Consider the following 26,552-nt stretch of genomic DNA (forward strand, 5'->3'; position numbering starts at 1 on the left):
TATAAAAATAGTACTTAATATCCTTGCTAGTGGAGAAGATTATTTGGAACATTGAAATAGTACATCCCTACATATCCTATACTTTGGGTAGAATGTAAAGTACTGTAAAGTAAAGGATTTTTCAAAATGTTTCCTCTAAGATTTTAAAAGGAAGATGGAAATTAGAATAGAGAGAATATGTTTGGTAAATTAACAGTTTCTGTCTGGAATTACCAGGTTAGTGGATTTCTGAATTTTCTGTAGCCTTTTTGAGAGAGATAGTTTAAAAGGCAAACAGAACATCATATTTGGATGTCTGCTAACCTGTGGTAGTGCTGATTTGGAGTATGTCCCAAAAAGGCAATTTTGTGTGTTCCAGTATATGCAACATTTGTCTTAATTTCAGTGAGTGCATCTTGATGAAAAGGTAAATGGAGTCAAGTTAAGAATTTTCTTGTAATTTTAAATCATGAAAAATATGTCATTTTCATGCATACATACTTTAATTTTCAGGAATTTGGGTGAATCCTTGAAATTGCAATTAAAACTTTACACCTGTATACAGAATCTGGCATAAGTGTCAGCAAAGAACCACTTTTTTAAGTGGTTGAAGAACCTCAGCTTTTTAATGGAACAATAATTCTGTAGGAGAATGTTTTTAACTCATCCTTGGTATTGTATTTCTACCCTCTTCCCCCTTTTAGACTGCTGTTGACTCTGCTGGGAGGAATGGGAATATAATGCATTCACTAAGATGCCTTGAATTTTAAGAACAGGAATTTTCCTTTTCTGCTGCTTTTCATTTCTAAATTTTAAAAAAATCATTGCATCAGTGCTTAAGCATAAAGTGGTATTTTTATTGTTGAACTTAATATAATTCTCATGTTGAATTTTTGTTTCAGGTGATAACAGACTTTTCTATGCTCTTTCTAGAAATTATTTTCATTCTCTGAGTAATATTTACATTGAACAACTGTTTTTTAAAAAATTGAAATTCAGTGTGTGTGTATTATAAATAAAGCAGTCTTGCAGCATGTAACTGCAAGCACCAATTGGCATAGTACTGTTTGATAGAGAGAATCCTGGAATTCACACAAGTGGCAGATGAATAAATCTGAGATAACAGTACAATACCCATCCTCATTGAGCTCCCCAGTAAAACATGTTCAGCAAGTTAAATGGAATCTAACATGGATGCACATCTTATTGGGCACAAAACATTTCTGCAAAATATCTGCTAATATAATTTTGGCTGTTGCATCAGATGAATTTTTCAGAAATTTTATACTCTACACTGCTATATTTAGATACTTAAATATTAAGAGGCATTTTTAAAAAAAGACCCATTCTGGTATTCAAATTGGTGACTGGGCAATTGTGTTACGTTTTAATCGGGCTTTACTTTGCCACTGAGAAACTTGCATTTCCAGTACTGTGTGCCCCCTTTTTTTTTAAAAAAAAAAATCAACTGTCTTATTGAACATCTTACTTCTTGGATGGTTAAATTAAATATATTTCAGTGTGAGGTAAGACATTTGCAGTATTTAAAAAAGTCAGATATTTAGTTAAAAAATAAAAAGCCCTATCCATGATTCAAATGATTTAGTGAGAGTATCTTTTTTCATACTTATGAAATGATCTATACTATGGTGAAAAATCATTTTCAACGTAGTGGAAAAATCAAAAAGAAAAATGAGGTAGTCCTCTACTTATGACCACAATTGAGCCCAAAATTTATGTTGTTAAGACATGTTTTCAGTCAATTTTGCACCGTTTTATGATTTTTCTTGAGTCACTGCAATTGACAAGTTAGTAACCCAACTGTTAAGTGAATCTGGCTTCCCCACTGACTTTGCTTGTCAAAAGGTCACAAAATGTGATCATATGAACTTGGGACACAGCAGGGGTCCTAAATATGAACCAGTTGCCAAGTATCCGGATTTTGATCACATGATCATGGGGATGCTGCAAAGGTTGTAACTGAAAAACAGTCATAACAGTCACATTTTTCAGTGCTGTTCTAACTGAACAATCACTAAACAATCTATTGTAAATTGAGGATTACCTGTATAATTTGGAGTTCATCTCCTGAAATAGTGGTGTGCACTCAGTATTCCCTACGTGTTATTTTAAATCCCTTAGTGAACTTTGTTGTTTAAAGATACTTTCAGATCCTACGCTTTCTCCAGAGTTTTTATTTTCCAGACATAAAGACCAAAATCTCTGCAAGAATTAAGCATCTGTTTTTCCCCTTGCTTTCTATATTGCCAACAACATTCTCTATGTGTTTTTATTTTATATTATTTTAAAGCCTATTTTATTGTATGCCAGTCAGTTATGTAAGCTGCTAGTTATATACAATAAATCACTTAAGTAAATAATCCTTGCAAAGTAGTTTGAAAAAGAAACATGAAAGTGCAGCCCTTAGGTAGGAGTCCATCTTTTTAACATATCATTATTGTAGACATATTGTTTGCTAATTAAGCTTGATAATATTAGTGCATATTGCAATAGTTTCCAGATAGGAGATATTTAAAAATGTTTTTCCTAAACTTCAAACTAAGAATGAACCAGTCATTGTGTTTTAAATGTTTTTATTATCATAAAAATTAAAGACTGATGTTCTTTAGTAGAAAATTCATTAAACAATATTTACTATTTCTTAATAGATTGCATCATATCCCCATACGTCAAAAAGTACAGTAATCTGTAAGCTTCAATTTTCTCACCATCTTTTATAATGGATGATTTTTTCCCCATACTTCAAACATTTTTCTATTTGATATTTATAATAAAATAGTGCCATCATTTTATTTTATTTTTATTTTGACTATATGCTCAAGGCAATTAGCAAATACAATTAAACTACATATTAAAACAAACTTCATGAAATTAATAAAAATTAAACTATTTTAAATGTTTGAAACAAAATAATGAAAAGACGTATAAACAAGCATGTTTTGAGCTCCCACTACCCATTAGTTTAAATGAGGGAGAATTGTTTCATTTCTCATGACAGTTTATTCCAGAACAAGGAAATTATAAAAGCAGAATTTATGAATCTATGCAGAATCTATGGATGTGAAATCTATCCATGGTGGTAGCAACAAAAAATGCTCAATGATCTGAGACTGAACAGGAAATTAGACTAAAGATATCCTGTCAACTTGGTCCTAAGCTTTGTAATGCTTTGTATACACTTAGAAGCATCTGTAAGTAGGCTCAGAAATAACCAACATCTAGTAAAATGGTTTCTGTGAGGGTATTTTTTTTAAAAAAATTAGAAAATTACACAGCCAATGAATGGCTGTGTAATCACTTAAAGCAGGTTAAAGGTAAAATATTTATTTTACTTATTACTAGAGAAGAATATGAAAAGAATAATGGGAACAACAAACAGGGATTGGAAACGATGATAGTTCTTGAGAATATCAGTTTGATCAATGACAAACCTTCAAGGTGATGCCAAATATGAAACAAAGGAGTCCCAAGAGTGAATCCCTACATAAACTTTAATTCTAATTATTTCTCCTAGTAACTGATAGGTTGAGAAGGCTCAGTGAGACAATGTATATAAACATTGGTTTTTATCAAGTTTCAACATGAGGGTACTATGGGCCCTGGGAGGCACTGCTCACCATACAAGCTGCTTGATCCAGCGCCAATCATATGTTCAGACTATTCTCAAGAGTGACCCGATAAGCACAGTGCACTTATCCATCCACTAAGAGTGTCACAATTACAATGCTATCTATTTGCAAAACACTTAACTGAGCAAAAATAATAAAGGTGGGATATAAATAAATACATTTCCATTTTTTTCTGAGCATAGTACATGCACATAAAATAATCCTGACTTTAAAACACATGCACATCTCTCCCCAATCTATTGCATTGAAATGACTTTATTTACTACCATCTTTATTAAAAGATTTAAGTAAGGCTTAAGCTAATGGTAAAACTGAACATGGAACAAAATCTGTTTTTAACCCCAGACATATCCCATAGAAGTTCTGCAGTATTATCCCTGCAGTTTCCAACATTGCATTATCCAACAATCCTTCCTTCATTTCCTCAGCCATTGTCTGTGTGCCTATTAAGGATATTTCAGCAATTCCTAGTGCAGCAAATCCCACTAGCTGCGTGTTTCTGATCTTTCCAGTGCCTTCCCTCTCCTTAGTGCTCCTTGGTGTCTGCCTGATGAAAGAGGTGAGAATGGGTTCTCTATAGCAGGGGTCCCCAACCACCGGTCGGTCCGCTGAACAACTACTGGGCCGCGGCTTGCTGGCGCCGCCATCTTTTCATGAAAAAGTGCTTCCGGTGAGCTTTTCCGGTAGAAAGCTCACCGAAGCACATTTTCATCAAAAGATGGCGCAGAGCTGTGTGTTTAGTGCTCCTTGGTGTCTGCACTATAGATGAGCCTGATGGTTCTATAGCTCTATAGCACTCTCTCTCTCTTTCCCTTAGGCTTCATCATTAGGGCAATCATGTTTCTGTCTTTATCCAGATCAAAATAACTTCTTTCATTCTATAGACCAAAAGCTTCAAAATGATTTTTTTTCTGTTAAGATATGAACTATTCAAAACAGCTGTTTTCTGCCCACAATACTTTGGCATGAATGATTATGCACATCTCGAGTGAACAAAGTTCTCTTGAAAACTTAAAATGAGAAATCAATATACTTGAAACAATAACCATAAAACAAAAACATCAACTCCTCACAAGAAGAGTGAGGACCAGTAACAATTCCCCAGGGAGTGTAGCCCACAGTTGGGGACACAGCACTGAGCTATACAGTCATGCTCTATAAAATGTCCTCCACAGCTGAAGGTATCTTCAAAATCCCTTGCCTCAGTCAGGTGTGTAACGAGGCAAGATTTCAGACAGTCAAGTTTTCATCCATTCAGGATTAAAAAATGGGAAATATAGCTCTCCAATTCTCACTGAATAACAGATCTGAAGAGCTTGAGCCAAAATAATGGAGTTATAGTTTTATAATGGAGGACTATAAAAGTTATACCAAGAACTTAAAATAAAGCCAGAAATAATTAGCAACAGCTTGAATCTCCAAAACTAGGGAAATACTTTAAATTTTCATTAGTTAAATGGTATTATAAAGAACTATTTAATGGCAATTACAAATGACCCTCAATCAATTATATGTAACCAACATTTCCTCATTTCAAATGTAACCATCTTAGGTTGGACACATTGAGAATTCTGATATTTTAATACAGTTACGTCATAACCACAGAATTTAAAATCACATGAGAATATACAAGTTAATTTTATGTGCAAATGTGACTTAAAGTCACTGAGTCATTTGTTCAAATAAATGATTGTTCAATTTAGCTTCAAAACTTTTGTTTAAGGTGCTACATTCTTGTGCTATGAATCTCTGTATTCTGCCATTGTGCTTTCATTTGAAGACTTTCAGCAGGGTTTTCCTTTTTACATTTTGTTGAGATTATGATATAAATGCTTCTGCTTAGAAAAATCCCAGCTATCACTGCAAAGTAACTTCCATATATTAAGAACTGCAATAAAGCAGAAGAAGAAACAAGCTATTTTCCCCTGGAAAAATCTCAACTTTATTATACTGTAATATTTTTCAACTATTTTGCCTATTAGTATTATATCTAGTGTTTTTTAAATGTCAAAAAATGAAACCTAGGAACCTTGGTAATAACCTTAAGCAACTGTCTTTGCACAAACCATGTGAGATTCCTGAATATGTATTGATGTTCATAGCTAACTGGTATAATCTCTTGAGTACAATCCCAAAGGTTTCATTAAATATTTATAAAATGAGCATCAAGTGATATGCACTGGGATAAAATGAGTTCATATCTACATTTTAAATGGTCAAAACCAGTGGTGGATTTCAGTTTTTTTTACCACTGGTTCTGTGGGCATGGCTTGGTGGGCAGAGGGTTTGCTACTAACAACAAAAAAAAACCTTTAAAACCCTTCATGGCTTGCAACCGGGTTATCTGAGGGAATGTCTCTTGCCGGTCACATCTATCCAACCCATTAGAGCGGGGAGGCAGGGGATGTTGCGGGTCCCACCCTTGAGGGAGATACCCCTGGTGAGACCCAGAAGAAGGGCCTTCTCTGTAGTGGCTCCGTCCCTCTGGAATATCATTCCCCCAGAGATTAGCACCAAAAGGCACTGAAGACCTGGTTTTGCCAACGGGCCTGGGGAACCCAGAGTGGGATGGAGCCCATCAAATGGCTAGTGTGATCTTCTATAGTCACGACAGGGGGTGGGATTTGGGGGGTGATTTTTTTTTATTTTTTTCATCTTTTCCAAATTTTGTTCTATTGTACTTTATTAATTTATTTGATTCTTTTTGTTAGTTTTTTTGTTTTGTTTTAAATATGGTTTTACATTGTGTAACCTGCCTCGAGTTGCCATGGGCAAATAGGTAGCAATATAAATGAATGAATGAATAAATAAATAATTAAATAAACAACCTGCAATCCTGCACTCTTCCTGTGTCTTCAACAGCTGATGCACGGCAATCTGCTATGCCGCACAAAGCAGCTAAGGTTAAAAAGCAGGAAATAAAGGTCAGTATAAAGCTGGGGTGGGTGTGAGGCAACTGATCGTCAGAGTGAAGCAGCTGATTGTCAGAGTGAATCAGTTCACTCACAGATGATTGTTGGAGCTATTGGTTCAGCTGATCTGGGCAAAACCAGTGAAATAACACCACTGGTCAAAACATTTTAAAATGGTATGAAAAGGGCATAGCATAATCCAAAGGCTACTAAAATGTCTTATACACAAGTTTGTGTTTGGACAAAGAACTAATTTACTATGAGAGCGTTATCTGTGGTTCCAGGGCTATTCCTATATGTAAAAAATATCTTAAGAATAATTAAATTCACCTTTCGTGAGACTTGGATTGATTAACAACAACAAACGTGCCTTTTGTTACAGTGCCTTCTTCAAATCATAAGCAATGCATGCCTTAAAATAAAAATTGTTACCTAAGAAACAGTGAACAGAAGGTCTAGGATTCCATATTTCTTCCCATCTCAGAATTCAACGTCATCTACTTGTGATATTTAAGCAGCTCCTTACATTTACTGATTAAAGTCCACTCATTCAGCAACTGTAGTTAATCATGACACTGAATGAGGGGGGCTTAAGACAGGTCCTTATTGTGTTGATTGTCTCGTAATTGTAATATGGATGCCTGGCAATTGGCTCACAATTTTGATGTCACAGCATCCCACAATGATGTGATGTCATGTGCAAACCACTTTGGCTTCTGACAAGCAAAATCAATGAGGAAGGTGGCAAGATGTTGCAAATGGCATTCATGTGTTGTGCTTTATGGCTGCATCAGTCAGCAACATAATTCATTTCCCAAAGGTGTGTTTTTCAAGAGGCAACAGGACTTTCTAGTTTTTCTTTGAAGACATTTTGCTTCTTATCCAAGAAGCTTCTTGGGTGAGAAGCAAAATGTCTCCAAAGAAAAAACAAAGTCCACATCCCTCTTGAAAAAGCACCTTTGGGACAACCATGACCTGGATGACTGAGGATCTCCATAGACATTTAACAAAGTTCCTGGTTCTAATTACAGGTAGTCCCCAAGTTAAGAACATCCCACTTATAAACAACTCATATTTATGAATGGACTATTATTAAAAATGGTGGGCAGCATTCTCTTTTTTCAAGCTAAAGAACTACTGAAGTCACACTATGTTTTCATGAACCCCTGAAGCTGTGCATTTTTAATATACAGCCAATTTTCAATGGTTTAATAGGCAGTCTGTTCATAAGTATGAGTTCTGATTTACATATAAATTTGACTTAAAAACCTTAGGAATGGATCTTATTTTAACCCAGGTATGGCCCAGGTTTAAGCAGAATAATTTATATTTCCTAATTTAGTTTTTGTTATGATTACTCAATCTTTGTGAGGATTTATAACTGAGTAATAATATATTTGTTTTTAGTAAGAAATTAAAATGAGTGTGTTGACTGATAGGCTTAATATCAACCTTCCAAAACACAAGTACAGTGGCTGCATAGTTTGAAATTTTCAAGTCCATTCATATCAGAAAGTGATCTCTGAAAAGATGTGAAAGTCTTCAGAAACACTGATTCAGCAGCAGCGCCCATATTACCTGTCCAACTTACCTGAGTCCCAATATCCAGGCCCAGACCTTTTGAATCAACTACAATAATAGTCAGTATAGTTTGAATTAGCAGTGCAACAAAATTGTTGAAGCCAAACATCAAGGCATAGCGCTCCATGCTGAGATTGATAGCAATCTGGAATCTAAAATACAAACTTTGGTTAGAATATTGAATATAGTTTTGGGAGATGAAGTTTCTGCATATGAGAAGAGTATAACTACGTGAATTCTGCAAGGTATATTAGTAACATTGAAATATTGTCAAAGACTATTGAGCTGGAGCAAAATTTGGAGAATATAAGTGAATTTTACAAATGCAGTATAAAATATCCACACCCACACACACATACAGCACAATGTAATTATGAGTAATTTCTTAACCTACACTGGCTCATTAAGATACAATAGCAGAAGTGTACTAAGATTGCTAAGGATAAGAAAGTGAATGACTTTTTCAGAATCACGTTTACCTTGAAAATAGATAACTGAATAAATGCATTTAACTGATTTAACAACAAAAGAATTGTTAACTGAAGAAACAATGAGATTACACATTCCATGTTTGTGTTAGCATTGATGCAACTAGGTACTTTTAGGCTCTGGAATAAACAGCTCAAATGAGGGTAGACAAGTTTCCTTTAAACCAGTCTCAACCTCAGCAACTTTAAAATGTGTGCACTTCAATTCCCAGAATTCCCCAGCCAGCGTGAGAGTTGAAGTTCATACATCTTAACAGTTGCTGAGATTGAGAAATACTGCTTTAGACAATCATGTATGGTACTTGGGATTTCACATACCTTGTTATAAAATAGAACTATACATTTAACAATAAAAGATAATAGAACACATCTATTTTTGTCCATAATAACTGGCTGCCCCTGATTATTAACTTTATTTAAAATAATAAAATTAATAAATAAATTCAGTCCTCTTGATGCCATTTATGGGGTCTTCTGAACAAGATGTCATGAAACTCTTTCATACTTAGTGCAGTATGTTGGCGGGGGAATTCTAGTCATTGAAGTCTGTATATCTTAATGTTGCCATGGTTGAAAAACACTATGTTAGGAGAACAAAATCTCCATTTCTTCCATAGCTTATGCCGTTACATAAAATAAATCACCTCAATTCTAGCAAGATGTACTATAAATGGTAGCAAATTAACACTGGTAATTGAAAGTTACTTACGTGGCTATGGTTATAAGGAGCATATAACAGGCTTTGAACACTAAATAACTAGCATAGCAGACCCAGATGTTCTGGATAAAATGCATCACAATAAGTGAAGTAGCATCCAAGGCAGAGAAGATTCCCAGTGCCAGTTCTCCGGTTAGATCCCAGTTCAGTTTCACATATCCCACAGCTAGTGATGCTATTGAACCTAGGAGTAGAAAGACTTGCCTGTTGCATTTTGCAGGATTGTAGCATGTACTGAAAAGTGTTTAAAACAACTCCCTATTTATTTAAACATGTAAACATGTTTAAACATGATTGCTCCTTTAATAGGCAGACAAGATGAACATGATACCCAAATTTTGATCCCATGATAACATTGTTCATATAACAAAAACTAAACCTTTTTAAAAAATTTCAAATTAAAAAAAATATTCATAAAAAATATGATGGTAGCAGCATCCCATGGTCATACGATTGGCATTTGTGATCTTCCCAGGGCTTCCAACAAGCAAAGTAAATGGGAGAAGCCAGGTTTGCTTAACAACAGTGTGACTTGCTCAATCATTGCAGTGAACAATGGTCATTGGAGGTGACTGATTTAACAAACCATTCTGCTCAGCAACACAAATTATGGCTCCAATTATGGTCATAACATGAGGACTACTTGTATTATAATACTCTACAATAAGCTCCATTGAAATAAACAACAATTTATATATATCAAAATATGTATATGTTTGAATAACATGTGGGATTTTGCATGAATTTAGTGTTTAAATTGCGTGTACTTAACATATATTGTTGGATAATGTATAAACTTTAAGCTTACTTACTCAGAAATGTAGCTATGGCTTCAACAGCTCCATTATAAACTTCAGAACTATGAGAAGGTGCTTTATCATCCCACAGTACTTGCACATAATTCAAAATTTGGTTAAATCCTGCAGTAGCTAAAGCCCACCACATTGACCAGTAAAGAAGTTTTTTAGTGGTATAACATTCTTTCAGATCCATGCACAATTGCTTTAGGATTGACAGAAAGTGATTCTGGATTTTAATTTTGGATGGCTCGCATTCAGGTAAATCCTGGGGCCTGGCCACTGATATTGTCATCTCTTTGTCCTGTTTATTGGTTGTTTGGTTGGAAATTTGTGCTGTAACTTTCTCTGCTGATCCAATGAAAAGTTCTGGGGAAGACTTTCTATGGAAGAACATGCTTTTTTGTGGCATGGGCAGAAAAAATGAAGATATAAATGCCATAGACACAGAAGCTAAAGTTATGACATTGAGATAAAAATAAGGTACCTGGCCTAAAGAAACTAAAAGCTGTCCAAGAAGAGATCCCATGGTGGATGCCACCAGGGTGATACTTCTGCAATAACCTGTCACTTTCTGATAATAATCAGCACTGACAACGCTGTATATATAAGCATAATAGGCAACTTCTGTGGCTGTTGCAAGTCCATACATAAACTCTGCCAGCTGCATGGCTGATATGCCAGATGCAAACAAAAGTAACACCCAAGTAACAATTAAGCTAATTCCCTGTAGAATAATTATAGGTTTATAGCGTGCATAGTCTGTAATCAGAAATACAGGGAAGAGCAAGGCCAGGTAGGAGTACGTCCAAACTGGAAAAATATGCTGTGTTACCTAGAAGATAAAAAAGAGAAATTATATAAAGCAGAACTATAAAGTATGCATATAATTATACCCAGATCTATCAGAAAAGCCATGTTGTTATGGCTTCATGAAAGCCCAATAGAGTTAGAGTCATGAAGACCTCTGGAAGAACATTGTTCCACAGGGCAGGGTCAGCTACCATCAGGGAAAGTTTTTTACAGTCATGCTTAAAAGTTTGTGAAACACCTAATTTGTCTAGTTCAAGTTTAATTTCCTCTTCAAATGAATTCATAATCCTAGAGATTTTGCTATGCATAAATACCTAGCTTTGGATCATGTTCCTCACTAACTAAACAAACTAGTATACCGGTAAGTTTTTGACTTATTTGTTTAATTGGTTTCTGTTTATCTAGGACTTATTTAGGATGTATGAAGAATAGATCATGTTTTAGGTAATATTTATGCAGAAATATTGAAAATTCAAAAAGGTTTGCAAACATTAAAGCATTACTGTAATACCACAAAACAACATTGCCTGGAAACTAGAGTAAGACAAATCTAAATCTAGAAATAAGATCAGGTACAACAGAAGAAAGCTCGTCCCAGCAAGGCCTTCAGCCATGAAGTATATGAAGGTAGAGGAGAAGCAACTATGAACTACACCTGGAAAAATACCAACAACCAGTGCAATTTGTGGAGAAGTGGTAAAGTTGATGAAATGTAAAATATTTGTGGCTACTTATGCAGCAGAATCATGGACCACCAAATTACATCATGGATTTAACATGCATGCATTTCAACTGGTATCTTTGGTGGGGGGGGGGGGTCACAAAAGCCCTCCACCAACTGCAGCTTATTTCTACCCAATAAATTCCCTCACATATAAAGTATATTTCACCATACCTCATCAATAGTCAGATTTTTTTCAGGTCCAGTAAGGTAAGGTGTGAGGAAAGGTTCAGATGGCCTCATCATGGTAAAGAAGCCATAAATACAAAGGATCAGAGTTGGAAAAATCCACCCACTCTGATGTACTTTCTGCCAACAGTCCATGGCTCTCAGGTAAATTTTAAAATGCACAAAAATAGAAGAGGTCTTGATTTTTTTTAAAGTCTATTTCACAAATGTGTATAGTGAGATGTTTTCTTAGAGGATGAAGAATTGAAATTGTACAGGAATTATAATAAAAGTCATGGAAACAAATGCATAGAAGCCGTTTTAGCATTCATTTGATCTTGTTAGCCTGTATCAGGGTTCAAAAAAAAAACACATTTCAGTGGGATGTCCCACAAGGTAACATCACAACTAATGAACAATTACACTTTTTAAAATTAATGTCTTCTTATTTCCCCAATCAAAATTGATGTCCCCAATACAGGGCAAGATAATAAGGATTGTTTACAAAATTACAGAGCTTCTATTTGTTAATTAACACTTGAAAACATTTCTTCTGAGTTTATAATTTACAAAATAAACATTAATTAAAAAAAGAAAAGAAAATATTATATTACAGTAAAACTTCAGTTGTATTTAGGTACTTACTTAAAGGTAAGTACTTTAGGTACTTATTTTAGGAAGTTACTTAATTAGCTGGATGACTGGGCCAGTCTCTTTCAGGCCAACTCACTTCACAGGGTTGTTCTTGGAAAAATAGGAGAAGGAACATGTGTTGGATATGTTCATTGCCTTGAGTTATTTATAAAAATAATAAAGTTGGGATACAAATGAATAGATAGCTTAGACTAGATAATCCTGTTGGGTCATCTTTTGAGAAAAAGATTATATGACAAAAATGATCACTATTTTTTAAATTTTATTTACTTGTATCCTTTATTTTTATTTTTACAAATAACTCAAGGCAACCAACATATCTAATGCTCTTTCTTCCCCACAACAACATTAAAGTTTTGGCTGACTACATTTTTCTTACCATAGTACTTGATGGTTGCATGATCATCTAAGAAGAGTTTATATCATAAATAAAAACAGTACTGTAGTGGAAAACAAAGTTCAATGATAAGTCAATATTTACTTATTTAAACAGATAAACAGAATGACCAGAGGTGGACAAAAGACCTGTGATTGTGGGAGTATTTCCAACTCCTCGCTAGTTTCCCATTGATTTTGCTGGCTTAGAAATCATGATCATGTGACAGAGGGGACACTGCAATGGCCACAACTTTGTGAATAAAACTAGACTGAATATTGAGGAAATTTAATTCCATAGAAATAATTGTAATTATTTTACAATTTTACAATTGTAATGGCAATTGTAATCTAACGAGAAAATAAATAGCAAGCAAACAACATAAATATTTGATGGAGGCAAAAACCCAATAGAGTCTCTTGTGCTTAGCTCAATGGGACTATATTCCAATATTTAGGCACAAGAAAAAATACCCAGAAGCATTAGACTGGAGGTTAAAATGTGGGACTGGATCCAGAGAAATCTAATTTAAAAACCAGCATCAGCAAGAGAAGTTCATAAGGAAGCCAGTCATTCTCGCAGCCCAAGTATCCTCACAGCTGTTCTTGCAGAGAAAATAAGAGAACTGGGTGCTGTTTATGTTGGTTTAGTTTCAAATCATGTGCAGGATATAAGTATGAGAAATATTTTTTAAAACATATATTTACCATGCTATGCTTTCCAGTTCCTTAGGTTGTTGCAAAATGGTAAGTAACCATCTTCTCTGTTTGCCTCAAATGAAAACGCCTTCAGGGTTTCTCGTTAAATAATTACCCTTGCTTCTCATCAATACATTTCTTAGGTTTTCAAGTTTCAATATCTAGCTTGAGGCAAGAATTTCTGTAGATGTCCTCCTGACATTTCCAATTGTTGATTATTTGTCTTTTTGATTTAATGAATTTAAAGCTTGCTTTATGTTGCTGAACTTCCCTTCATATTCCCCTTTGCCTGGTAGTGGTTATTCCAGTTTTTCACGTTTTAAAGCTGCCACTCCCTAAAAATATGGCCCTGTTTAAATATCCTCCCCTTAAATTAAATAGAAAAATTGTCAGTGGTTGTCTAATTTAAATTCACAACTTAATTAGATTAAATTATTTAAGACTTCCATCCTTTTAAGGAGACAATGCTGTCAGGGTACTGTTCTGTGTGAAGCAGGCCTCAAATCCACCATTCATAGAGCAACCCATAGAAAAGGCAATTGTGGATTTAAATAGATTTACAGTAAAAATTCATGTGCTAGTTGTCTTGTCAGAATGTATCAAATGCATGAGGCATGATATTTTATTGTAGGAGAAAGCAGCTTAATTATTTCATTTTCCAAATAACATTGTCATCATTTTTATTATATGTTTTATTTCATTCTGCTGTTCACTGCAGAAATTTGAAGCATAATTTGAAGAAAGACTTGACAAATGTTTCTTTTCCAGCCAGCAATTATCTTTATGCTTTCCAATAAAAAAAATGCTGGAAAGAAACTAGATAAATGGTATTGGAACTCTATCTGTCTCATTGGTTGGTAGGATATGAAATAAAGTCAATCTTAATGTGATGGGAGAAGTCAACTAAATGGAAGATCAAAATTAAAAAAAATGGACTAATCTCACTAGGAGGCAGTGGTGGGAAAAAAAATCTAGAACAAATTCCCCGCCAGTGCATCCATATTAGACAAGTTGAATAACACCACCAGTTGTCCTTCTCTTAGACTCAGAATGGAGCCTCTATAAAGAGGTTCCTGAAGCCATGCTATGGCAGAAAGAGAACGTATCATTTCAGGACATTTTTCAAAAACTCCATCTTATTCCTTACCCACATCAAGAAGGTCAAATCCGTACGAAGGAAGGGCAAACTTTAAGATTTTCAACACGTTGCTCTCATGGGCTTATTTTTTCATAAAATTACATAAACAACTTATACCTGTCATTACATGTGTCTTTATGTATAGTAAGTCAAGGGAATCAAATCGAAAGCAAAAATAGCGCTTACACTCCATTAAATTGCAATTATCTTAGTTTAAAAAAATCAATCAATTCAAGCAAATAAGCAAACTCCTTTACTGTACTTCCTGCCTTCAAAGGCATTGAATATTTATGCCATCAGGAGACAAATTGCAAGCAAAGATACAGGAAACATTATTGAATGCATTTCTTCATACCTAAAGAATGAAGACAAGCTGTGAAAGTGAAAAGTGAAATAAGAAATCAAATTATTCCATACTGGCAACATCGCTATTTTCAAAGTTACCAATTTGGTAAAATAATTCTTTGAAGGAAGTCAAGCCTGAGCTTTAGAGAGAGTAACTAATTTGGCAAAGCCAATGAAGGGCTGCAAACTAATTCTGTCCAAAACATGCAGAATATTTGCAGAACAATTAAAAACACTCATGAAAAAATTCAGTGATGACCCACAACTCAAGGCAGGATAAATTCACTTACCTATATATGACACCAAAAGAAGTCACATAGTACAATTAGAGTATTCTGGATCCAAAATCTAATTTAATGAAAGAACCATTGGGTTTTGGAAAGAGAAATGGCAAATGGGCTGTACATTTAATTACACTTCCTTCATGATATTCTTGTTGATCATATAGAAGTGCCCTAGCAGCTATTTTGCTAGCTACATTTTTCTACCTGGACAAAGGTAACTATAACTTCAGTATAATTAAATACAAGAATTAATTTTAGAGGAATTTTAAAAGGCGAATTGTGGGCAGAGGTATTACGTTTATTAACCTAAAGGGAACCAAGGTGTGTGTATGAATTTCATTTCTCTCCAATGATCCCTGATTGCTCATGCTTCAATTGAATCTATACAATTCTCTTGGAAATAGCCTTTGCCACTTATAATTTGGTGAAATGGGCAGCAAACAAGTCAAATAAATAAATAAATAAATTGTAATTTAATTTACATTTTCTGTTCTTTCCAAAGAAATACATATTTTTAAATTAGAACATAATATACAAACCAAGTATTCATATTGTTTTAACTCTTCAAATTATTTTAAGTTTAAAGACTTTAAATGCTTTAATTATGTAATTAAAATACAAATTATAATAACATAAATTAATCATAGTTTTTCTGATATATGAAGTAAGGCAGAGAATGATGATAAAGAAAAAAATAGTGGCAAGTTGTACCTGCAGAAAATCTTGCTTCCTGACTCTACTTCTCTCCCAATGTCTCTCTGTTTCGCTCACCTTCATATTGCTGATGACAGCTTTCATTTAGTAAAAATATTTGCAGGGAAAATTGAGGAGGGAGTGACAACTGCTTTGATCTCTGATCAAAGAACAGTTAATTGTTTTCATTACAAAGGACAAAGATATGTTTAAAACAATGTTTAGTGATATCCACAGTTGCTATACTTCAAAGTCCATGCGATAAAGCAGCTGAATGTAATATTAATTAAAAGTTAGTAGCAATGTTACAGAAACTCTTTTTATGGCTAAGCTATTTTCTGGAAATAATTTCCTTGATTTGTTCAATCCACCAACAAATCATGCCAAATCATATTTCACTACTGATATGAGAGAAATATAGAAGTGAAGTATCACATGGAAGAACATTTCAGGTAACCCTACTAACTAAATCAAAATAAATTATGAAACTTCCCAGGAATTTCTGGAGCTTTGCTGACCACCTCTTAATTTACTGTCAGTGTCTAGAGAACTTTTGTTGCTATGGTGCTGTCTCATTGAGGAATGGAGAGAAAGAGATTCTATATGGCATTGAAGAGTAGAATGCAAAGCTAGGAAAGGGCTTTGGGGACCAAACAAAAGGAAACATTAAAAGCAAGGTTTACAGTTAATTGAAATAGGAAGATTAGCTATTGTAAGAAGAAAATGGCACACCATTTGAGATGATGCAATTGCCAATAGGCTGTAAGCAGCATTTACTACGGAAGGAAGGAAGGAAGGAAGGAAGGAAGGAAGGAAGGAAGGAAGGAAGGAAGGAAGGAAGGAAGGAAGGAAGGAAGGAAGGAAGGAAGGAAGGAAGGAAGGAAGGATCTTTAATTTTTTCCTGACTTCAGTTACTCTTTCCTTATGCTTCCCTGTGAACTGGAAGTAGATGGAAGACATTATCTATTTCTACACTCCGGAAATGGGGAGATGCCCATACTGGTATTGGCGAAACAAAAAGCATGGATCTGCCCTTGGGGTGTATCCCAATCAAGCTTTGGACAATTGCTAAGCTCTAGTCAGAGAAGTTCATAAGGTCCTGATGGCAATATTTTTCTTTCTCAAGAAAATCCATTCAGGAAAAGGCAGCACCACTACAGAGTGATTTATTTTTTTTTGGCACAACATTGCTTATTTTTATTTGTCTATAAAATAGCATTTAAAAACAATCTCAACTATATTTATAGTTTGTGTGTATGTGATTCCATTTCATTTCTAAAATGTCATGTTTGCCAACCATATGTGCAATGTTTGATTAATAGTGTTGTATCAACCCATCTGGATCCATTCTTCAGCAGCCTCATGAATAAGTAAAAGAAACTTCAAAGCTTACAACTTTCCAAAACTTTCCTTAAATTTTCTGAAGGTTTATAGATATTCAAGCATTCCATAATATTTCTCATATTGTTTTGAAAAACAGTTCAAAATAAAATAGGAAACTGCTAAGGACATTTATTCTAAATTACCAAAGTAATTTTCTACTACTCTGTGTATTACAGTTAAATCTCATTTTAACTAGAGATGTTTTATTTTTGTGTTAGCATTCTAATGTTCAGATGATGGTAATGATGATGGATGGAAAGACAACACGAATTTATTTAAGCAACACACTCACATTGATTTCTCTTTATCATTTTAAATGTCAAATTTTATTTGCATTACATACTTGCTTTATTTATGTAACAGTAAGTGCTTACTAAATGAATTACACGGGTTGAAGGAGGTGGATTCCATGTTCTGAATGCAAAAAGGAATCGTTAAAAAGGCAGAATAACAACATGCTTTTTTTGGCTTCAAGCCAAGAAAAATGAAGCATGCAATTATCCAAGGTAATTCCTTTATTTCCTGGAAGCCCTGCGTTCAATGCTTCTGGTGTTTTTGAAGGCAAGGGAGTTGCACAAAGGAAGTAAAGTAGCATGAATGAGGCAGCTGAAAAATTCTTACTGCTGCAGGAAAACAAATGAGAAAAGTATGAAGCCTGAGAGAGGGACACTAAGCTCTCTTTCCATCAATATTTTTCTTTAAAATTAATTTGTGTCACATCAATTCCTTTTAAATGTAAATTGTGGGGTATAAGTATGCTAATTCTGTAGTGGGGAAAAAACAGGAAGATGAAATCCAACTTTATGCATTAGTCTTTTCTATAGTAATATGTTTTAGAGTTGGGAAGGAGTAGACTGTTCCTGTTTATCTGGTTGTAGAACTGGTACCAATGAACAAGAACAAATCACTGTATTACCGTATTGTATATTTATAATTATTTTATTGGATGTATAGTAAATAGTGCAATGAAATGTAATGATAAATGTGCACCAAGAAGAGCTACAGTATTTAATATTCCAGAATATTATTGTTTAGGTTACTTCCATTAGATGGGTAAATAACAATAAGGAATATCAACACTTCAACATATCAACACTGTTACTCTCCTTGTTTTAAAAATAAGAAAAAGTATAGAATAACTGTAATGCTTGGGTTAATGGACAAGGCATTGCAATTCTACATTTAAAGATTGTTCTGAACCCAGCTTTTAAATTCAATTAACTGTGTATAAGAATATATACATTGTGTAAGATCATTTCCAACCTATAATTGATCCAGATGTTCCTCTAATTATAGTGGATATTTCCCACCATTCATAAGAAGCACCAGTTTGGCTATACTGGCTGGAAGGGATACGAGTTGTAATTCACTGCTCCAGGAGTGTGCCAGGGTTAGAGAAGTTGTATCAGAGGTGGTATTCAGCAGGTTCTGACCAGTTCTGGAGAACTGGTAGCGGAAATTTTGAGTAGTTCGGAGAACCGGCAAATACCACCTCTGACTAGAGATTTTACAGTACCCTTCTCCTGCCACGCCCACTAAGCCACGCCCACAGAACCGGTAGTAAAAAAATTGAATCCCATCATTGAGTTGCATGTAAATATAAGGAATATGCTTCAAGGTAGACAATGAAATGACAGCAATCATTTATCTTACAAACTGATAGTCAATTCTTTAACTATGTATTTGCAATATTAATAACCCATCTTTCTCAGCCTCATAGCAAGTCCTCAAAGAGGTTAACAATCAGGGAATTAAATCATCATTAAACAAGTTCTTTAAACTATTTAAAAGGCAGTGGTAACTTAAGAATATTCTCAGTTATTACAGTAGTATAAACATCCATTACGCTTGGGTTTAGACTGGGTTTTCTCCAAATGGTATCTTCCAGATATGTTAGCATTACTGCTCGTATGCTGAGAAGTTACAACTCATCTGTGAGGTGCCAGATGGTGGTGTAAGCTCTTATTAAACTCTAGGATGGTGGAGGGAAAAAGGGCTAAAATCTCAATGGGAGCATTTAGCTGGAATCATTCTAATTCTACTTCATGAAGCTTCCCAGGTTAGCATTCAATAAAATGCTCCTATTGGTATTCTAAACTGGGAGGATTGGCATTGGCCAAATCCTTAATAGTGTGAAGAAACTCAGAGCGAGCTGAGGCCTATTCTATATCAACTATTTCAGGGCTAGAATTAATCTTTCCAGCTTGACTTACAGCGGTTCTTTCAAGAAAGACACGGAAGGCTTTGAGAAAATTGGTTCTGTTCCAGATTACATCAACCGCCAGAATCACACAGCAGTTTGTTCACAGTTTTCACTCTATTTTCTTTTCCACTGTTCTTTATGTGATGTGTCCTCGCAAATGGAAGTCAAAGCTGTGACTTTTCTTTTCCTTCCAGTCCTTTCTTCCTTGTATTTGCTTGAACAATTTACTTCTTCTTTTCCTCTTCCACCCCCTCTTCTGCAGCTGTGATAGAAACTGGCAAAGTGTTAATTACAAAAAATTGGCAAAATGCATAGTTTATTGGAGTGAGTCATCTCTCTTCCGCCCCATTTTTTAGAAAAAGAACACTCCTCACCCCCACCCCTTTTTTGTGGGGTAGCGGGAAATAGAGAATATAGGGCCAGATTTATATAAATTGTATCCAATCCTTCACATCTATTGACTTTAGCATGCAAATTGAAATCATTTATATGGCCACCAAAGAATTTTTCTAAAACATATTCCTATTTTGATGCCCATAATTTTTGAAATGCATTTATATCCTAAATGCTTCCATAGTTTTGTGATTAGCCTAAATCAAACATCAGGAATCTTTTCCCTTGGAAAGACTAATAAACATCACAGTCATACAATTCAAAAAAAGTACCTTAGGTTTTTTTTTCTTCTTTGATCTCAAAAATATATTCCCTACAGTAGTACTAGGACATGATTAATTTCATTGAATATATTTTGAAAGTTGATGATGTCTGGAACAAATCATGTCTATGTTTGATAAATGCTCTCAGTACTTCTCTGGATGAAATTAGTTGTGACATTAATTGCATGAATTCAATTAATGTCCTTGATTTAAGAAGAAATATAAATAACCTTCAGGAAGTCTTATCAGTCTATATCTGTATGTGAGGAGGGAGAAAATATGGGCATTTTAACAAGCTGCTACCTTCATTAAAAGAAAAGTTCCATTAGTGCCACAAGGAATGTCTTTTAAAGCACAAATAGCTGCTTCAGAGAGACGATATCTGTTGAGGCTCTTGGAAAGAAGATTAAATATTTCCTCTTTAGCTATTATGTCTTTGTATGATCAGGCAGGCTCAAAATGACTGGATAGTTCAATGAACATGTCTGGCAAAAATATGTTTTCTCTCTGTTTATGTAATGTGGGTTTTCCAGAGGTATAGACTCTACCTGAAATTTCCCTGCTGTGTAATAGATGCACCCCCATCTTCTTCTTTGTCCCAGTCTTCTTATTTTGCAGTCTTTTCTTGTTGTTTCTCATAGTTCCAAATCTCCATTTCTAAGAATTGAAAAATGAAGCCAAAGGTACCCTTCCCTTCTTGTGCATCTTCTTTGTACTTTTTAAGTTCCATTTTCAATTCATCCAAAAGTAATGCCATTGTAGAAATTTTTAAACAACCACCCGATTGATTTTGGTCATTCAAATATAATAGCCAAAAATCCAAAAGTAATCCAAATACACACAAACGGTTTCTTTTTGCTCTTTCTTTTTTTCCCCACTTTCTCTTCCTGGGGTTACTATTTAGTTGCAAAATTTCAGTTAAAATGTATGTTTTAGAAGTCTTATTGAAATTTTACTTTAGATTCTTTTGAAGTCCAAGCAGTCTCCTCCCTCTTCCAGATCCTGCCCTTATTCTTTTTCTCTCCCTTCCTGCTTATAGAAGAAAAAGTTTTTAATGTCCAGAAATCTTTATTTTCCCTTTGGCATTTAGTTATATTTTCAGCTTAATTGCCTGTTGGTGCCAAAGCGGATTTTTCCAATTTCTTATTCTTAATTGTCAATATAAGGAAGGAGAGAGAAGAAAAAAAAGCCAAACCTTTCCCTTTTCACTTTCTTTCGCTGCTTCCGACTCTTCTTTGGGAGCGATGTTATTTCTTGTAAAATTTAAATTCCAGGATACCTTAGTTATTGCTTTTTCAACTTAGCCCGGTCAGCCAAAACTTTCACTTCTTATCTTCCTCCTGCACGTTCTTTTCCGGTTGAGTACTTCTTTGAGGTGGCCATTTCTGACCACCGCTCCTACTGCCTTCGGGAAAGGGAGTTTGACTAGTTGAGGAGGAGAGATGTGGTTCTCCTCGACCCTGCTGGCAGTCTCCCCCTTCTTCACCACCTCTATGGGGTGGCTTAGCCCCGAAACCAGCTGGCTCGGGGCGCTCCAGCAGCGAGCCCAGGCAGAAACCGCACACGATCGCGGATTCCTGTCTGTCGCCGAAGCCCTTCAAACGGGAAGTTTTTCAAGCTCATTACTATTTCTAATATAACAATGCTATCTCTTGTACCCTTGCAGAATCCTCTCTTTTAATTTATATTTTTAACCATTATCTCTTTTAAGTAGGCTAATAATACCTTTAATCCTTGTACATTTTTCCTGTTTCTTTATTTCCTGTTTGTCCCTTATAACTTTTCCTTTTTATCTTTCCCCTCTTTTTCTCTCCACCCTTTTTGTCCCCCTGTCTGATTCTCCCTTCTGTAGTCCTCTCTTCTGCTTCTTCCTAATGTTGTATTTACTTTTCAAACTATTCTTTTTTGCCATTTTAAACACTTTTAAGCAACCACCCGATTGATTTTAATTCAAACCACTAAAAATCCAACACCCAAAATTTCAAAAATCACCAAGTAATCCAAAGCTCTTTCTTCTTTCTTCCACTTTTCCTTTCTAGGGGCTCTGTTATATTGTAGCAAAGTTTCAGTTACAGTATATCCTTTGGAAATCTTTTTAAAGTTTCACAGTTAATTCTTCTTTATTTCCAGGTGATACTCTGTGATTTCCAAGTCCCTTTCTTTTTCTCTCCACTTTCTTCCTTTTAAGGGCTTTAGAATGTCCAAAAAATATTTATTTTCCCTTTGACACTTTAATTTCAGCTTAGGATTACCTGTTAGTGTCAAAGTAAATCAACACAAATTTCTTAGTTGAGTCTCTTCTTTTTTAACTTTCAAAGTCGATTGCAGCTATCAATGTGAGAAAGAAAAAAAATATCTTTTTTTCCTTTTCTCCCTCTCTTCTCCGCCGCTTTAAAAATCTTCTTTTAAGAATAACGCTCTTAATAATTTTAGTTCCAGGGTAGCCTGCATAGATGTTATCTCAGTTTAGCCCAGTCTGTCAAGCTCTCTCCCTTTGTCTTCCCTCCTGCTCAATCTTGTCCGGTCAGGTTCCTCTTTGAGTTGGCCATTTCTGACCACTGCTGCAACCGCCTTCGGGAAAGGGAGGAATGCCAAGCCGAGGAGAGATGCGACTTCCCTCAACTCAGTTGGTGGTCTCCCCCTCTTTCCCACCTCTTTGGGATGACTTCCAAATTTACATTTAATGTAATTTTGGGCTCATTGCAATCATAGGTTGAGGGCCAGCTGTATATTAATAAAAGGAAACTAAGCTACAGTTTTGTAATATACATCATCATTTAAATGTACCATAAATGTTTTGAAAACTATTATCCAAATGATAAACACAATGAAAAGTTGATTTTTCCACCTCCCTCTTTTACAAAGTTAAAGTTTTTTGGTCGATTTTCATATTTTATGATTTAAATGTATGCACCACCAAATGACCTATTCATTTCAATTAGATCACTGTTTCAGAGGGGAAAAATCTTGCAACCATTATCCTTTAGGTTTAATAATTTTAAAATAATTTTTTCTAATGTAACTGCTGTCCTCCAGGTGTCAGACTTCAACTTTCATTAACACTATAATGATAATGATATGTGGGAGCAAGAATGGGAAAACAGAGGTATTCTCTGTAGAAAGTCAAGGTATTTTGAAATATTTAGTCACAAAACATTGGCATTAAATCAATTAAAACTATGAATCATCAAATATGTTCCAGTTTGTTCAGACTTTTGTTTTGTTTTGAAAATTGTTTGGACAATTTTCTAAAATCTTTTATCAATCTTCAAAACAAACTCAAGGAAAGCAATCATAAAATCTAGCTACTTTACATGAATAAACTCTATTTGAATCAGCAAAGTAATTTAAATCAAACTACTTCTTGGAATGATCTACAACAGGACTCACCAACTGTCAGGGTTCCAGAAAAACAAACTCCAACAGCAAAACTCTGAGACAGGCATTTTCTCAAAGTTCTATTTTATTAGAGTTGTTATTCTGGCACATCTGGGAAAACCCGAATCTGAAAGTTCCGAGTTTTCCTCCAATAAGTAAAAATTACAAACCCACCCCGTACACCCATCATTCCATCACATGCCCCAATCACCATCCTTTCCAACTTGAGACATCCCTTCAACCATTCCTCCACCAGGTGCAGGAATAACATGACCTTGATTTTAAAGAAGAATGCTATTCTGTTTAACCATATACGCTCCATGAAATCCCCCTTCCCAACTTCCCAAGCTCAATAATGTGGAAGGGTGGAAGCTTCTGGTGCTAATATCGCTTCCAAAGCTGGCAGCAACCTTTTTGCCACATGTGGAATTTTAGGGTCATGATGAGAACATTATGGCTTGCCCATTCATAAGGCTTGCCTGTTTACAAAATGCTATCATGATAGAATCCAGAAGCCAGTCATAAAACAAAAATGCTAGGCAAGGGATGGATCCTGGTGAGCACCAAAGGAACAGCTTACAAGCACTGGCATCATTTTGAGTATCCCAGTTCTAGACAAAATGGTCATCCCCAACAAGAAAGAAAAATTCTTAAACATAAATGGAACAAAAAACAAATTAATTCAAACAGCCAAGATATCTTTTTTAACCAAATCTTTTAAAATAACTTGCTATTCAGTCATATTTCCTGCCTTTGAAATATAAGGAGTTTAACCTCAAAGGGTAAACAGTAGGGCTCTGAAAAAATATTTATTAAATTTAGCTATTGTGTGGACACATACTGTTACTATTATATCTCAGATGCTTATTTGAAGCCTTGCTTCAATTTCTTTTTAAAGATTTAGAAATATTTCTTTTAAAACATTGGCTTTTAACTTATGCCTTCTTTTTCAGCTATGTGAAATTCACTTTTTTTTCTATTATAATCACTGGCTATAGAAAGTATATCATTTGTTAACATTGACTTTGATGTTTTAAATATTTCTGCTGCCTACATTTCCTTTTCCTTTTCTTCCTTTGTATCCTAACTGATGTCTGAATTCAACTTGTAGTAGACAATTCTTGTTTAACAACCTTAATTAAGACTAGCAACTCTGATGCTAAGCAAAAAGGCTAGAAAGAGTCACCACTACAGGTAGTCTAGTTAGGATGGTAATTAATACAAGGAGTGCCATATGACTTGTTTAGTGAGGCAATCTTTTCAGTAGTTAAGCAGGGAGTGTGGATCATTTAGCAAGTACTTCCCTACAACTTCATTAAATTTTCAACAAGCAAAATCAGTGAGGAAACTAAGCAAGAATTTGCAAGTCCCAGGTGATTTACAAAAAGGCCAGCAGCAGTGCATGAGCAGGATGGGGCTTGGGGAACATGAGGATATATGGGCAGCTGGGGAGGTGCGGCACAAATGCAATGAGGCTTGGGAAGAGTGTGCAAGGGTATGTGAGTGGTGGGAGAGATGTGACATGAAGTCACTGTTGCTGGGTAGGGGCTATACGAGTGGTCAGGAGGCATGGTGTGAGCACAATGAGGCTCAGGGAGGATGTGTGAGGGTATGTGGTTAGCCAGTGAGGTACTGCAGAAGTGCTGGGGAAGGGTATACAGATAGGGAAGACTTACCCAAGCAAGTTGTGACTTTTCCTGCTGGTATCCCCATTTGTCTTTGCTTATGGGAAGACTAGAGGGTAGGTCTTAAAGCACAATCATTTGACCATGGGATGCTACAATTGTAAGTGTGAGCCAGCTGTTCTGTGGAAGTGCTGGGATATGCACCTTTAAGGACTAGTCACAACCACTGCTTGTTCTGCACTGTTGTAACTTCAAAGAGTCGCTGACCAAGTGATCATTAACAGAGGATTACCAGTAGTCAGTTTCACACCTTTGACTTTTGCTTACATCCTAACCAATTTTCCATCCTTTGGAATGCTTGAGTAGAAGGAGTTCCATTCCAGTTTGTGAAGAACTGCAATAAGAGATAAAGGTAGATGTAATTATGATAGAAAAAAAATGAAAAAAACAAAACACAGTGCAGAACTTAAGACAAGCAACATGTCTTTAACCCTTCCTCTTTCCCTGTTGCAAACACATGACTGTGTGTACAACAGGGTTTTCCAACCCCCAGGCCGCAGCCCATTCAAATCTGGTGAGCACGTTCACGCAGGCAACTCTACTTACACAACTAGCAGGCACACATGCTTGTGCAAATGGTTGCCTGCTGCTTACATGGAATCATCCTCACTCTTCCCCACAATGGAAAAGTGTACCTGATCCAAAGTCTCTTCCCTTCCAAATAAGTTTTTGTTCAGGTAAGAACAAAAACCAGCCACTGAATATTTGATGAATTTGGGGCCAGGCATTATTTTAAATGCCTGACTTCTACATGGGACAGGAGTGAGGATAAAATGAGACAGGGAATAGAGAATGCCATGTAGGAAACACGGGCTTTTCAGTGTAATAAATGTCTACTTGCTTTGTGAGTTGTCTGAAATTTTAAAAAAATGGATAATTAAACACCATCCAATCAAATCATGTTTGTGCCGGGCAGTCCCACTCCTGGACACGTTTAGTTGTGAGGAAGCCCCACTGAATTTGATCGGATGCTTGCTGAGAAAACATGTGTAAAATCACACAGCATTCAATTACTTTCAGGAATTGTCCCTGTCTTTATCACCATGTCCGGAGATGGGAGAACGAAGTAGCAATCTAGCGCGTCTGAAGGGCAGGAGAAGACTCGATTTGACATCTTAAGTCAGCATTTGCATTTCCAAACATAGCACTTCCCCTCTTCTTCTGAACTTCCTTCTTAAAATCCGAAAGCTCACTACGACATCGCGGAAGAACTGACGATTTTATGCCACGCC

At 35.4% G+C, this 26,552-nt stretch overlaps 1 protein-coding gene across 3 annotated transcripts; it reads right to left on the bottom strand.

Annotated features, from left to right (window-relative positions):
- Positions 1-4,956: 4,956 nt before the first annotated feature.
- SLC19A3 (solute carrier family 19 member 3) lies at positions 4,957-26,499 on the bottom strand. Of its 3 annotated transcripts, none has more exons than XM_087965079.1 (7): positions 26,363-26,499; positions 25,571-25,654; positions 11,834-12,571; positions 10,141-10,960; positions 9,320-9,512; positions 8,133-8,274; positions 4,957-5,517 (listed from the first exon to the last, which is right to left on the bottom strand). In XM_087965079.1, exons 3-7 carry the CDS (start codon positions 11,981-11,983, stop codon positions 5,356-5,358), a joined length of 1,467 nt encoding a protein of 488 aa, XP_087821205.1. In that variant the 5' UTR covers positions 11,984-12,571; positions 25,571-25,654; positions 26,363-26,499; the 3' UTR covers positions 4,957-5,355. The 3 variants fall into 3 exon arrangements, with proteins under 3 accessions (XP_087821205.1, XP_087821206.1, XP_026523818.1); XM_087965080.1 differs by having other exon boundaries at positions 26,335-26,498; XM_026668033.2 differs by lacking the exons at positions 25,571-25,654; positions 26,363-26,499 and adding an exon at positions 13,565-13,871.
- Between the last annotated feature and the right edge of the window lie 53 nt (positions 26,500-26,552).

Source organism: Notechis scutatus, chromosome 4, assembly GCF_049901735.1.
Source record: "Notechis scutatus isolate UNSWTSFEM ecotype Mainland chromosome 4, rNotScu1.2, whole genome shotgun sequence".
In the NCBI taxonomy this organism is placed as follows: domain Eukaryota; kingdom Metazoa; phylum Chordata; class Lepidosauria; order Squamata; family Elapidae; genus Notechis; species Notechis scutatus.

Bases quoted from the DNA above. Each gene is read 5' to 3' on its own strand.
- SLC19A3 (XM_087965079.1), bottom strand. From the start codon at position 11,983: ATGGACTGTTGGCAGAAAGTACATCAGAGTGGGTGGATTTTTCCAACT. The intron at 10,961-11,833 runs GTATGGTGAAAT...TTTATCTTCTAG, and splicing joins AAAATCTGACTATTGATGAG to GTAACACAGCATATTTTTCC. The intron at 8,275-9,319 runs GTAAGTAACTTT...TTTGTATTTTAG, and splicing joins CTCCTTATAACCATAGCCAC to ATTCCAGATTGCTATCAATC.